Source organism: Pimephales promelas, chromosome 2 (assembly GCF_988280905.1).
Source record: "Pimephales promelas chromosome 2, fPimPro1.hap1.1, whole genome shotgun sequence".
Taxonomy (NCBI): Eukaryota; Metazoa; Chordata; class Actinopteri; order Cypriniformes; family Leuciscidae; genus Pimephales; species Pimephales promelas.
The window spans coordinates 25,237,359-25,252,954 of record NC_142770.1 but is presented as its reverse complement, the minus strand read 5'-3'; the positions used below and the strand labels follow the sequence as shown (position 1 = coordinate 25,252,954).

Genomic DNA, 15,596 nt, shown 5'->3' with positions numbered 1-15,596 from the left:
GAATCGCAATCGGAATCAGAATCGTTCAACTTCAAACGATACCCAACCCTAATCTTGGATGACATGGGGATGAGTAAATTATCAGCAAAAGTTTTTTTAAAAGTGAACTACTCCTTTAATTTCCATTTCTGGTCATAATTTGGAGACATGAGCATATGAACTGTTGTATATTTATGTGGATGAGTCTGAAAGCAGGACTGGTGGGCCGCTGTCCGGCTCCACTTCACACACACACACAGTGAAAGGAGAATTATAGTGATGGGACACTCATTTATTCAACAGGAACGGCTCGTTCCGTTCGTCATTGCGCTATTTCTACGTCACTGCACATGCACAGTCCCACAGTCCCGATCAAGTGTTCACATGTTCTCTCGATCGGATAAGTAAAGGAATAAACCAGTACTTTCAATCCGATGGAAGTTTAATTGGGATCGAGCTCAATCGGATCATTTAAGGCGTTTACATGACGGATATTCAGTCCGATACTGACGGATTATTTGGTTGCATGTAAACACAAGCGCAGGGTGTACAGAGACTTGCCTCTGGAGGTTTCCTGCCCAGCAGAAGATACGTGGCCATGACCTCATCATACTTCTGCCCCACTAACGCCTCTGTGATCTCGTCTTTAGGGAAACCCATGGTGATCATGAGTTCTGAAAGAGATTAGGGTTATTCACACACAATTCCTTGTGTCTCTCAATGCATGAAAGGAAATGTTCTTGCCATGTGGTGTATTTTTAGTTTTGCCCATTATGAAAACAAATGCATGAGCAGGAAATGAGGAGGGATAGCACAGACCTATGCGTTTGGTGTCGCTGAAGTCGGGCTCGGGTTCTGTATACGGCTTCAGCTCCTCTTCCTCGTGACCTACATTCATCCAGCGGTCCTTCATGATTTGCTGTGCAAGATCGGCAGATGTTAAACTACATGTTTTTAAATCGTAACACTGATGTGATGATGCTAGAAGAACAGACGACAGCCTTTAAATGCATACTTTGATACAAATTTCTTTTTTACCACAAGGCAAAAAATAGAAAGGCGGGTCGTAACTGTGTGTTATGTATGATTAATGTTGTAAATGTACTGTAACTGAATTGCAGTCCTGATATCACAGCACATTATTGAGCATATATATGCTTCTAGTTCATTTGCAGCACATTTGTTTATACTTTCCTAGGTTAGGCTTTTACTAGGACCTATGAAATAAATTGAGTAACGAAATAATTAATATACCTATTATGAAACGTTTGGTAACACTTTATAATAACTACACGCTAATAATAATTAGTTAAGCATGAGTAAACCATTAATGCATCATTCATAAAGCATTAATAGACATTAATAAGCAGTTTATAAATACAGCTATAAATGCTTTCTTCTTAACTTAAAAGCGTATCTATAATTTGTTAAATAATTGTATTTTCATCCTTTATTAATGATTAATTTATCATTTCTAAATGAAGAATTGCAATTTTTATGAACCAGTTCTTTGAGAGTTGTCAATGGTTCATAAGATTACTTAGAACGTGTAAGTAAATGATTAATAAACTATTTAAATGAACATTCATACAGCTTATCATTCAGACATATAGTGATGTTTACTTAGTGTGTTAATAAATGCTTTATTAAAAATGTATCAATGCTGTAATTCAGGGTTAATTTGGGTAGTTATAAACCATTTAGTAGTGGTCAGTTGACGATGTTCGTGAGCTCATCTAAAGTGAGGACTAGTCATGCCTTGTAAAGCATTTTTAAAGGCTGTTAAATATTTCTATGTTCTGTATCACTGCGTTGTGTTTGTTACTTTTTACTTTTTAGAAGATTGACGAGTCTTTAAATCGCCTTTATAAATGCTTTACAAAGCATGAATAGTCCTCACTTTAGATTAGCTCACAAAAATAGTTAACTAACCACTACTAAATGCTTTATAACTACCTGCATGTACTATATTTACTTACACTTTCTAAGTGATCTTATGAATGACTGACAACTCTTAAACAACTGGTTTGTAAATAATGCTATACTTCTTTTAGAAATTATTAATTGATCATTAACAAAGTATGAAAATACAATTATTAAACGCATTATAGATATGCTTATAAATCAAGAAAAAAGCATGTATAGCTATATTTATAAACTGCTTATTAAGGTCTATTAATGTTTTACAAAGGATGAATTAACTGTTTACTCATGCTTAACTAATGATTAATAGCGTGCAGTTATTATAAAGTGTTACCAAACGTTTTATTTTACAGTGCAGTTGTACTACAATGTATTCATAATGAATTAATAAATTAATAATGCAATTATTAATTGCATTTCCAACTGAGTACTACTCAGAGTTTCAGTTGATAAAGAAAAAATACTTTGACTCAAGATACTGTACAATTTTTGCCATTTATGCTGTGGCATGTTTCCCTGTGGTAAAGAATATAGAACTGAATGTACAATTTTTCAAAGTATTGTATCATAGTAAGTATTTCTAGTATCTAGTATCCTAATTCTAGTATTTTAGTACGTGGCTGCACTAAAGGCACATAATATTATCAGTAGCAGATTTAGACAGGTGGAGCTGGGGAGGTGGAGACCAGGTCAGCTTACGCTATCTAGAGTTTTCTTACTGAAGTCATAAACCAGAAAAATGTGTGATAATCCAGGTTTATTGCTTACAAGCATGAATGTTGAGAGTTACAACAAAAGGGGAGCCATAAGACTCAGGATTAAACATTCAACTATGGACAACTTTTATGAAACCTCTTATTAGTGGAGCGGCTAAGTGCTTATGTTTGGCAGAATCGTTCAGTTTATGATATAAGCGTGAAAATTGGCATGAGCAGTCTCCATTAGTCACTTGACAAGAAAATTGTCCGAGCCCCTTGAAATTTCAAGATGGCGGCCATTTTTTCAAGATTGCCTACACCTTAATGTAGCAGTTAAGTGATATAGTGGTTTATTTGGTGATACAAGCATGAAAATTGGCATGAGCAGTCACTGATGGTCACTAGACAATAAACCACCCACAGCTACATGAAATTTCAAGATGGCTGCCATTTTTCAAGATTAATACAACCTAAATGGAGCAGTTAAAGGGATAGTTCACTTTGAAATGAATTTTTGATATGTTTTAGCTTACCTCAAGGGCATCCAAGATGTAGGTGTCTTTGTTTCCACAGTATTTTCAATTTTGACATTTTTCAGTCAAACCGTTGTTGTCTATCAGTCATACACTGGAGGCTAAGGGGGTCCACCAAAGAGCATGCACAGAGAAGTCCAGATTAAACATGATTTAATGACTCGTGAATGTAAGTACACATTGATGGCCTAAGACATGAAACGAGCGGTTTGTGTGAGAAAACGAACAGTATTTATATCGTTTTTACCTCTTGTAATCATAGCCATGACAAAATGATCTGACGGCACGGGCTCTTCGGTCTGCCCATGCACCGGAAGTGATCGCTTGCTCGCCTACGTCACTCTTTTTTTTATACAGAGATTTCCGAAGTTTTACCTTTCACTAAACATATTTAAATATACGGGAAACCGCAATGGAAGACGATTTTGGTATATCTAAATATGTTTAGTAAAAGGTAAAACTTCCGAAATCTCCGTGTAAATATTTAGTGACGTCACACGCAAACGATCACTTCCGGCGTAACATTGAACTGATTCAGTTCGGTTCAGTTGGACATTGAACAACTGATTCAGATCACTGTGATTACAAGAGGTAAAAACGATATAAATACTGTTCGTTTTCTCACACAAACCGCTCGTTTCGTGTCTTAGGCCATCAATGTGTACTTACATTTATGAGTCATTAAATCATGTTTAATTTGGACTTCTCTGTGCATGCTTTTTGGTGGACCCCCTTTGCCTCCAGTGTATGACTGATAGACAACAACGGTTTGACTGAAAAATGTCAAAATTGAAAATACTGTGGAAATAAAGACAACTACATCTTGGATGCCCTTGAGGTAAACTAAAACATATCAAAAATTAATTTCAAAGTGAACTATCCCTTTAAGAAGACATAATTGTTTAGTTAGTGACATAAGCATGCAAATTAGTGTGAGCAGTCTCTAAGGGTTGCTTGACCATCAGTGACTGCTCATGGCAATTTTCATGCTTGTATCACCAAATAAACCACTATATCACTTAACTGCTCCACTAAGGTGTCGGCCATCTTGAAAAATGGCCGCCATCTTGAAATTTCAAGTGGCTCGGACAATTTTCTTGTCAGGTGACCTATGGAGACTGCTCATGCCAATTGTCACTCTTGTATCATAAACTGAACGATTATATCACTTAGCCGCTCCCCTATATGGTGATATTGGTCTTTTTCGGAGTTTACAGTTGCCCTGTTCACGTGCTGTAAAACATCTCCTTTTGTGTTTGTGTGTGTAGAGAGTCTCACCTCTAGACTTCCCCGTTTGCCTGGGTTAAGCACCAAGAGTTTCTTCAGAAGATTTTCACAGTCAGTGGACATGTAGAAGGGTATGCGATACTTCCCTCGCAACACTCTCTCTCGCAGCTCCTGTGTGGACCAACAGTCAGAGTAAGGGCGATGAACAGTGTGTGCTTGAGTGACCTTGAGTGAAACAGGAAGTGACCTTCAGGTTCTGTCCGTCGAAGGGAAGCGAGCCGCTGACCAGCGTGTAGAGGATCACCCCCAGACTCCAGACGTCCACCTCGGGCCCGTCGTACTTCTTGCCCTGGAAGAGTTCGGGAGCCGCGTACGGGGGACTGCCGCAGAACGTGTCCAGCTTACTCCCGATCGTGAACTCGTTACTGAAGCCGAAGTCTGCGATCTTTATATTCATGTCCGCGTCTAGCAGCAAGTTTTCAGCCTTACAGAGAGAGACGGAAAACGAAAGGTCAGACAGCATCGTGTTACGAACATGTGACCCTGGATCGCAAAACCAGTCACGAGTCGCACGGGCTTATCTGTGGCAAAAGCCAAAAATACAATAATTCAAAATGATCGATTGTGCCAAAAATCATTAGGATATTCAGTAAAGATCATGTATAAATTAGGGCTGTTAAATGATTAATCGCACCCAAAATAAAAGTTTGTGTTGTTTACATAATATATGTGGGTGCACTGTGTATAATTATTTTCTATATATATAAATACACACACATGCATGTATATTTAAGAAAAAAATATATATTTATATAAAAAATATTTATATTTATATATAATATAAATTATATATAAATCTATATACAGTATATACATGAAAATATTTCTTAAATATATACAAGCAAGCATGTGTATTTATATATATATAAAATAATTATAAACAGTGCACCCACATATATTATATTATTAGTTTGTGTTATGTATTAAACACAAACTTTTATTTTGGATGCAATTAATCATGATTAATCATTTGACGGCCCTAATATAAATATATAAAACATATTTTTGTGAGTGAATGCAGCACAACAGTTGAGTTTTACCATTTTTGAATCCATTCAGCTGATTTTCTGATATTTAGAAGAATATCCGTAACCAGACAGTTTCTGGTCTCATTGACTTCCATAGTAGGAAAAAAATATACAATGGAAGTCAATGAGACCAGAAACTGTCTGGTTACTGATATTCTTCTAAACATCAGAAAATCGGCTGAATGGATTCAAAAACAGTAAAACTCAACTGTTTAACTCTGGGGGAGTTGTAAAATGAGCCTATTTCCAAAAAAAGTGGAGTATCCCTTTGAAGATGATTTTGTCAATGTTTGATTTTTCTGCACCCTAGTTGTATCTCATAAACATCCTAACAAACCCTACATCAAAGCTTATTTATTCAGCCTTCAGATGCTGTATAAATCTCAATTTAAAAACATAATTACCCATGTGACTGGTTTTGTGGTCCAGGGTCACATTAGAAATCAATGAAACACAAAACATTAATGGTGACCAAAGCTTAAACCTCTCTGAGTGAGTCTCACCTTGAGATCCCTGTGGACTATTCTCTTCTGGTGGCAATATTGCACTGCAGACACGATCTGTATTCACACACACACACACAAACACACACAAAGTCACATTAGCATGGCAATTAATGCGTGATTCCACACACAACACATTCCACAAACCACAAAAAAGCCTTTTTATCCACAAATTAAAGCTGAGAAAGTCTCTTAAATTGTACACGTGCTAGACGGACATGGCGTTTTCACACCTGTAGATCGTTTGCTTTCTTCCGAAACAGGAATTAAAATTGTTACAATGTTGCAATTTCTTCCTGGTTTGGTTCACTTTCACATGGCAGGATTTTGCGTAGAAAAGGAAACGCGTAGAAAACACTGGGCGCACCACATTCTCCTTTTTCCAAAGCGCTAGGGCGGTTGTGCTCCGGTTGGTTTTTGTCACATGACCTACTGTACGCTTATGGTGCCCTTGTGGCATTCTGAAAAGTTGAGATGTTATTATCTTGATGCGGCGTGAAAAATCGAGCGTGTCGCACCGCGACCGCGTTCGCTTCCATTAAGCCTTGTGTATACTCGACATGTCCGCAAGAGCGCGAAGGGCGCGCGGCAAAAATTACGTTGTTGTGGTGTGTGCGGTTGTGCGCGTTGGGTGTGCAAGGCCTCATTTGCGGCGCCGCATCCGAAGATGAACGACTTCGAGCCGAATCTGGCCGAACTGGTACGATCTGTACCAACGTGTTTATGATCCTTCTATACACAGAGACATTTGCATTGATGGGCGACCATAACATCTCATTTTGTGAACAGGAACACAACACGCTCATGCAGACGCGTCGAGTATACACCATAGACTGTAAAAAATATGGACAAAGCGTCTGTGACGTCACCCGTAGACTTTCTGAAGAACGGGTTTGAGGCCGTTTATGGGGGGTATGGGCGGCGCCATACTGTAAAATCTTGGGAAATACAAAATACAAATCAAGAGTCAAGTCAGGTTAAGCTCATTGGTCGGATAGACAACAGCTCCGCCGGCTAATTAAGGCCGGATTCACATATAGCGCCTAAAAACGCGTAGAAAACGCTGGGCACGCCGCATTCTCCATTTTCCAAAGCGCCAGGGCGGTTGCGCTTCAGTTGGTTCTTGTCACATGACTTATTGTGTGCGTATGGTGCGCTTGCGGTTTTCTGAAAAGTTGAGATGTTTTTATCTCGACGCATGGAAAAAACGAGCGCGTCGCACCGCGACCGCATCGCTTCCATTAGGAGCGCGCATACCGCGCACCTACATTTGAAATAACGAACTTGAGCGCGCAAAAGACGCGATATGTGAACCGGCCCTAAGGCTTTCTTTGTAGCTGTCGTTATCATTTTGAGCAAGAATTAAGCCTTCATCTGTATATTTGTGTGTTTTGGACAGTTGTTCTGAAATATTTGTCCGAACAAATTTTAATTAGACATTTTACTTCGTATTTAATCGAGATCAACCCATGATTCATTTAGCAAAACTAACACTGCGAATTTTTTTCACAAAACGTGAGTGATGACCCCTCATACACTGTGATCCAGCCTAGTTTGCTGTTGTCATCACAAGCGACCCGCTCCTGAGTCCGTTTTCAAGAGGACCGGGCGCCTCGATCCCAGATCAGTTGTTTTGGTGTGGATCAGAGCGAGTCCTAAACCAACTGAACTACTGAAGAAACTGCGTCAGATTCAGGAACTAAGGGTTCTTTCACACCTGCGCGTTTGTTGACCCTGGTGTTTTCTCCCTTGGTTCGGCTCGTTTAGGCATCCGTGAACACGGCAATCGCAACAAAACCACCTGAACCAGGCTGTCTCGGCCCGACTGCAAACGAACTCTGGGACGGTTTGCTTGAGGTGTGAAAGCAATCCGACCCAACGGACCAACAAACCAAATTATATTATAATTCATAGCGGGAAATGTGCTTTATAAACAGCAGTAGAGTCTGACTCTGTGAGAATATAATCTAACAATGGGAACGACGTCTGCTTTAGGACAGTGTTTGGATGTGTCAGCCACAATAAGCTCGCCGAACGAACTTGTCAATCATCTTGATGGACGTTGAGGACATTGACAAATAAGAGGATGATTGTACTCACATGTGACTTCCATAAACACATTTTGGTACGCTTTGAAAGGTTGCCTTGAGAAAGCACACCAAACCAAGAAGAAAATGCAACACTGTCACAAATTAAGTCCCTGTTTCAGAACAAAACAACCGATCTGAAGGTGTGAAAACGCCCCAACACTCCCAATGAACCAGGTGTGAAAACGCCCCAACAGGCCTTAATGTCACTGCAGTTGAGAGAGAGACAGATACATAAAGAGAGAGAGAGAGAGAGTCTTATATTCTCAGTTCTCTTATATATAAAAGCAGTGACTGAAGCCGAGGGCTTTTGTTTGGCTTCATGAGCTGAGCTGACTGGAAATGGCCAGTTATTGTCGGGCAGCAGGGGTTTAATCACACACACTCCCGCTGGTTCACAGTTATCATCACAGGATCAGCGGATGTCTCCACTAGAGGGTGTGTATGAGTTCAGTCATCTCTCCTACTACACTAACCCACGCTGAGATCAGTGTGTGTTTACTGATCAGGATATCAGTCTCTCTTTAAACGTGCCATTAATGTCAAATACTACATCTGATATTCACGTTTTTTCTCTCTCAAATAGATGTTTTAGGAATCATCATAGCAATCATTTTTCAACCAAATAGCCATTGTTAATCGGAATCAAAATGCAATAAATACTGTTAAAATAAATGTACTTTATTGAAATAATTTTATGTAAACTAACATAACAATACATATTAATAAACAGCTATTTTTACCCACATTTATTTGTACTAAAATATCATTGAGTGTGCAAAATTAACAAGAACATTTTATTACTTAAAACATTGATTCACTGAAAAAAAAAAATAATAATAATAATTGGAAGTTAAAATCAGGGATGTGTTAATTAACACTTTACGCAACTTAACTGCCCAAAATATGCATTGAGATTTTCTTGATAATTGTATATTGTTATCAAAAATATAGCATATACCTTAAATATTTCACTAAATATTTAAATATTTTCTTAAATATTTAAGAAATATTTCACACTAAATATTTCACTAAGTAACAATTTTAAGGCTATTAGTACTTTTTAATTCACTTAGTTTCTAGTATGCACTTGGTTTCTAGTAACTTTTGATAGTAACTAATATCCCTCCAATTATACTGGTAACAATTGATTCAACACAAGAACTTATCAATTATACATTAGAAAATATTCCAAAACTGGTTATTTAAATGTATTTTTTACAATTTTAAGGTAGTATGCCAACCCTACTTACAAACCCTTGTCAGTGTAGGAAAATAACATTTTGAATAATCCACATCTGTAAAGTTTGTACGTACAAATATTTATTTAATATAATATATATATTAAATACATTTATTTAATATCTGAACTAGACAGAATGATGAAATTCTGTGATTTGAACAGAGATACCTTGTAATTGTGATATTGCACAGTGTTTTATCATTGATAAGACAGAGATGTCCCTTACGAAAAATAACTGCAGTACAATGAAGTACGACTGCAGTAAAACTGCAGTTCAAAGCAGTATAACTGCAGTACAACTGTAGAATTGCAGTATTAACGAAGTATAACTGCAGTATAGATACATGTGACTGCAGTACAACTGTAGATTTGCTGTATTAACGAAGTATAACTGCAGTATAGATACAATGTGACTAGAGTACATTGAAGTGCAACTGCAGTAAAACAGCAGTACAAAAAGTACAACTTCAGAATAGTGAAGTAAAACTGCAGTACAACTGTAGATTTGCAGTATAATGAAGTAGTAGCAATAACTTCAGTTCAGTGATACTTTTTTTGATAGAGAAAACTAATCCATTTTTTTTTAGCTTTTTGTTTTTATTGGGCTCTCAGGCAATGATATCAGTTTAGTTGCCATTAAAAAGTGAAATTACTGAACCTAAATAAAGGAGCTTTAAAGCTCCTTTATTTAGGTTCAGTAATTTCACTTTATAGTGAAATAGTTTTTTTTTTAATAGTTTTTCATACTATAAACTACTAAAAGTTTATAGTATGAAAAAAAGACGGATGAAGTTTTAGTTTTTTACATAAGTCTTGGCCTACCAATATTAAACTGTACTGCAGTTATGCTGTTTTGTGCGAGACATAGCCCATGTGACCAGAGCTTCCTTCGCGCGCACGCGCCGCGGGCGTTGTCCAGACAACGAGTCTCGAGAGCAGCTGATGCTCATTACTGTCAGTCAGCGTCTTTCCGCGTAGTGTCTGCTCCATAAAATACGGTTTGGTTGATTTCCTCACTGAAATTATCGTTCATATAGGTTCATATTTATGAACTATCACAATTAAAACACAAAGACATGACAGCAATACTCGTGGTGACGACGGTCATTAACAAGTGGAATGGAAGAGAAGCGTTTTCTGGAAGAAAAGTAGTTCATTGCGCGAGGCCTTGTCAAGTCATTCAGCTTAGAGGTGAGTAAATTATAACATAATGTCCTCATATTTCTCCTTTTTTATTTTAGTTTGGTGTAAAAAAGACTTTACGTATATGTTGTTCAACCCGTATATGTTGTTACCATTCTCCGGTTTAACGTTACACTGTTTAACGTTAGTGTTAACTGCGTCACAGCAGATTGTGTAACTTATGTTTGCACTTTGCAGCATTATTGTCTATCACTTTTGACTTTTAACGCATTTTTTAAAAAACTATCTGTATTGTATGAAGTGCTATACACCGTGACTTTACTTGTTTAAATTTAATATCAGAAATATTAGAAATATCAGACACTAACTTACTGGAAAATACAAGCAAATATGTTCAGTAGTTTGACATTATGTGCAGAAATTTTTTTTTTTTTTTTTTTTTTTTTTAAGTAGGCTAACTTACTTTTTTTGTGTGATTGCTATTTCCAGGAAAATGTACTGGTAACAACTAAAAACAGAAGACGATTTCTGGGGTGAAACAAATATGCACTCACAGACTTTAAAAATTGTGTGTCTCTGCTTTTTTCCAGAAATGCATGTTATTGGGCAAATTGTGTAGACTGTCAATGGAGTGACAGAAAGATTTCATCAAAAATATCTTCAGTTGTGTTCCCCGTGTCTTGTGGGGTTGGAATGACATGAGGGTGAGTAATTTAACTTTTTATCTGGAGTGTTCAAACTCATTATTAATGCTGAACAATAAACCATAAATTAACATAAATAGGATGTAATTCAATAAGATTAAATCTAATATGGATATGTCTAGATATAGAATAACATTTTGCTAAAGAAAACCTCAAAAAGGTTCATTATAGATACAGTAAACACCTGTTCACTGGTCATTTTCCACAGCTGTATGCAAAGGCAAGTGGGCTTCTCCTGGGAGACTAAATTAATCACCTAGTTTAGCGCTGTCTACTGTTTTAGAAGAGGAAGTTGCTCAACTGCATTTGTGAGAAAATTGAGCCGAGATCTCTTATATAAAGCCAAGTGTTAGGGACGCACGATGACATCAGCACGACATCGGTATCAGCCGATAAAAGCTTAATGATCATCGGTATCGGCCGATAGTAATATCTCTGCCGATGAGCCTTGCCAATATGTGGTGGATATACTATGCGCACGTGACGACCGTGAACGTAGCATGAGCGCCAGCAACTTAAATGTCCAGCTGTGTGGAGGAAAAGGCGCGCTTCAGTATCGAGTTCTTTTTCAGGCTTGAACAAACCATAACACACACATAATGTGTGCCAAAATGTCAGTTTTGTCGAGTGTCCTCATTAGAGCAGTTTTAAAGGTCCCCTGACATTTTTTTAATTTTTTTTTTTATTATTATTTTATAATGTTTCCTGGGTTGCCCTTATGTTAGTATGTTTTTTAGATCAAAAATAGTCATAATTTAGAAATAAAAGGCATTTTTCCTAGCCTGATTTAATTTTAGCCTCTGCTTTGCACGCTCTGTTTGAAGGGGCGTGTCTGCTGTGGGATTCAATGTAACCGCCCACTGCTGTGATTGGCTGACATGCTTGCATATGAAATAGCTACATATTACATGTGAAACTCTCTTGAATACTTTTACTATTATACGTTTTTACTATTACAGATATCGAGATTACTGAATCGTGAGAAGTTTTTGAAGTATTTAGATTCTCATCACATAAAATGTTGCTGTGATGAGCAATGAGAAGCAGATGACAGTCTGTCGATCGCGAGAATGAAGATCTTATTGTGTAACGCAGTTTCTGCACTCTCTGCTTTCACCAATGCAGACACGATGATGTACATACAGTAAGAGCTTCGTTGTGCAGTGAAACGCAGTTTCTGTTCTCTCTAAAGCCCCAAACTCGTCCGCTCTCGTCGAGGTAAAAAGCTGCACTTGAACTCACCGAGAGAACTACAGCCGACTGACAGCTATAATGTGCGTTCTGCGCCTGCGTTTAATGAGCCAACTGTGTATTTCTGCAGATATATTAGTCTATATTCGTCAATCAAAAAGGAAAACCGACGCTGCCGGCTGCAGATACACAACGTAAACAAAGCAGCGTGTGCTTAACGTTTAGAATATCAATCCTGCTAAACACTTTCTTTAAATAAGATTATGTTCATCCTAAAGAAACGATGTGAAGTTGATATTTTAGTCACTGGCTTGTACTGATGCATAAACAGTATTAAAACAGTAAATAAACAGTAAAAACAGATTTTGAGAGAAAGATTAACTTACCTGTCTCCTGCCTGTTTGGACCAAAACTTTGGGAGTTGAGTCGGCGCATTTCCAGAGAAAATAAAATTAACCCATTATTTCTTCAGAGGCGCGGATGAAGGAACTAAAAAATACTTTTGTGTTCATTTGTACATCTGAACACTGAGCAACTGCCATGCTTCGCTCGTTTGCAAGCCATGATATTTCTCGAGGAAAAACTCAAATCTCCTATTTCTCTAGGAAAAAATAAAATCACGCCTGCGCGTGTTCGTACTTCCTGTTCCTAGCTCGTTTTCTCATTGTCGGGCCAAATTCTCTGGGCAGGCAAAGCAGAGAAAGGGGAGTAACCTTTCCCCTATATGACGTTATATAGGGGGAGATTCGAGATCAGCGCGTCTGAGAAGAGAAAAATAGCCAAAGCTCGGTTTACACTGATTGAAAGTTCTAGACACGAGAGGACCAAATACAGTCTAGGTGAACTCATATTAATGTTAAAAAACTTCAGAAAATGAAAATTTCATGTCAGGGGACCTTTAAGGGATTTAAATAATTTTAAATTAATGTGGAGATTTGTGAGAAAATCGGGACACATGTCGGATTGCATCTCTGTCAGCAGCGGCTGATCTTAAAGTGCCATTAATGTTAATCAAAGAACAAATGTAAGAGTGAATGACTCACTCAGACCTGGAGCCAGGAGGGTTATTATACCGGTAGCCTAATAATCATCAATGCACTCCTATATTTTAACACATCTCCGGCAAACGGCTTCTTCGCGCAAAAGAAAAACTCTTGAAAACTCTCATAAAGCACAGTGAAATTCAGCGATATATGGCTTTTCCTGATGGATCGTGTTTGTTCCTTAACTTCATTTTATATGTGCAACTCGCGTAGCCTACAGTATAAGGTGTGAATGTCTGTCTACATTTGTAAAAATTTTATTTATGATAGAATCAAATGTTGTTTGTCTTTTGTATTGCTTTATCTACAACACATGAGGGTAGTAAGGTAACAGTAGTACAGGAGAGAGACTTTTGATTTCTCTTCAAAATGTGTGTGTGCGACTGTGTGTGGTCCGTGTACTTTTTCGTCCATTCATTATTCTATTTCGGAATGAAAGATGACATTTAAGAAAGGGTGCAACTTGGTTTTTTGTTTAAAAGAAAAAAAAATTAGAAATGGCTGTATTTTGTTTTCCTAATGTATTGTTGTCATCAAATAATAGTATTAGAAAATTGGATGACATTTACAATCGTTTTTTAATCTGTAATATTTATTTGTACGTTTATTGTATTTCAAATGACTCAGAGCCGGTGTTGTGCCTATTTTCCACCCTCCGCCAGCGGAGCGCTGATGAGGGGGCGTTAATGCAGTTTTTTCGTGTCCAAAAAACTGCATTTTCTACATGCAGTATTACTTCTAAAAAAACTGCAGTAATTTTTTGTAAGGGGTGCGTCTCACCTGCCGAAACTTTGCTCTGGCTTCCTTCTCCTTCATCCTCCCATGAGCCACTAAGTAGTCAAACACTTCACCTGACATAAACAGAGGCATTCAGAGATGTGTGTGTGACACAATATTACATATACACCCCGCCTGTCCATCAAACTCACCTCCACTTGCATACTCCATTATTAAATACAGCGTCTTCTCTGTTTCAATGACTTCAAATAACTTAACTGAAAGAGAGGCAGATGTAGAGAGTGATTAAAGTTTACACTCAAATAATAAACTGGACAATGTCAATATGTTGTCTGAACATTTATAGACATAGAAACTAACAGCATTTCTGATACTTCATATAATCTCAACTCAAAATGATTGCAGGATCTCGGCATTAGCATGTCGCTAAGCTAATGATTATCTACGCTTACGTGTGGAAATGTAGGAGTACATCCCTTCCTGTTCAACTTGTTGTTAATGTTTATAATTAATATTTTTCACAATGTACCAATTTTGAAATACCAGTGGAAAAGAAATCATAAGTGAAACTGAATCTGTAGTCTTTATTGAATGTGATTTAGGAAGTGACGCGTCGGCTTCACGCACAACAAACACACATCGCCATGAGCCAGGTCGATTCGTGAAGCAAACGCATTCAGAGCGACAAGTGTAGCGCTGTCTCGAAATCAGTGAGAAGTCAGGAACATACGGTAGCCTGGTCTAACATGAATGGAAAAGTGAGAGTGATTCCCTCTTGTATAACTGTTAGCTGAAGCTAGGTGTATGCATGCAACTGGCCCCAGATCTGTGCGTGAACTCTCTCAGGAGTGAAACCGCACGCTAGGGATGCTTGTTATGGAGACATGCTAAAACACACACAACGTCACAGTTTCTTTCCACTTCATAGGGACTGTATGCGGAGAGCAGACACTAATAACGGCTGACTGCTTCCTGTGTGTGTGTGTGTTAGGAAAGTGGCAGGGATAGGTGTGTAATCACAGCTTTTAGTTTGATTAATCTACAATCCAGCTCAGTCTCAGCCAATCAGACGCCAGCGCTGACACGCATGCGGGCCGGCAGCAGAAACAGCCAGTCACGGTGATCGATAGCCAAGTGAAAACACAGTCTGGTGATGTTAAGAGAGGCACAGAAGAGCTGAGACATCGTAGAGCTAATCGTGCTCGAGTCTGAACGACTCTCCTGTGATTCCCCTCCATTAGGAGTATAAATAATCCAGTTATCCGAGGATAAAGAGAGGGAGAGTGAAGACACTGAGCTGGGAATTAAAGCAACAGACATCACTTCCAGTTAGAAGGGGGTTACGATAATGATCGGGGGTCATGATCTGGGGTTATAAATGTAATTTTGGGGCCTCACACCAGTGTTGATATTGTTAAAGGGAAAATAACATAAATCCATATCAATCAGGCGGGTTAATCCAAGTGTATATGATGAACCAATGAGGCGTCTTGTTC

At 38.1% G+C, this 15,596-nt stretch overlaps 1 protein-coding gene and 1 long non-coding RNA gene across 3 annotated transcripts in view; one reads left to right on the top strand and one right to left on the bottom strand.

The window, feature by feature from the left end:
* Window positions 1-15,596, bottom strand: part of mark1 (MAP/microtubule affinity-regulating kinase 1) — a 71,008-nt gene that overhangs the window by 20,610 nt on the left and 34,802 nt on the right. For both annotated transcript variants that reach the window (XM_039657258.2, XM_039657259.2), the window contains exons 5-11: window positions 14,292-14,357; window positions 14,143-14,213; window positions 5,952-6,008; window positions 4,608-4,844; window positions 4,412-4,531; window positions 799-898; window positions 541-653 (exon numbers count right to left, since the gene is read on the bottom strand). In XM_039657258.2, coding sequence (XP_039513192.1) covers window positions 541-653; window positions 799-898; window positions 4,412-4,531; window positions 4,608-4,844; window positions 5,952-6,008; window positions 14,143-14,213; window positions 14,292-14,357 — 764 coding nt within the window. The remainder of the gene's footprint in view (window positions 1-540; window positions 654-798; window positions 899-4,411; window positions 4,532-4,607; window positions 4,845-5,951; window positions 6,009-14,142; window positions 14,214-14,291; window positions 14,358-15,596) is intronic.
* LOC148995875 (uncharacterized) lies at window positions 10,096-11,795 on the top strand. Its single transcript, XR_016145889.1, has 2 exons — window positions 10,096-10,472; window positions 11,015-11,795. It is a non-coding gene; the product is annotated as an uncharacterized LOC148995875 (long non-coding RNA).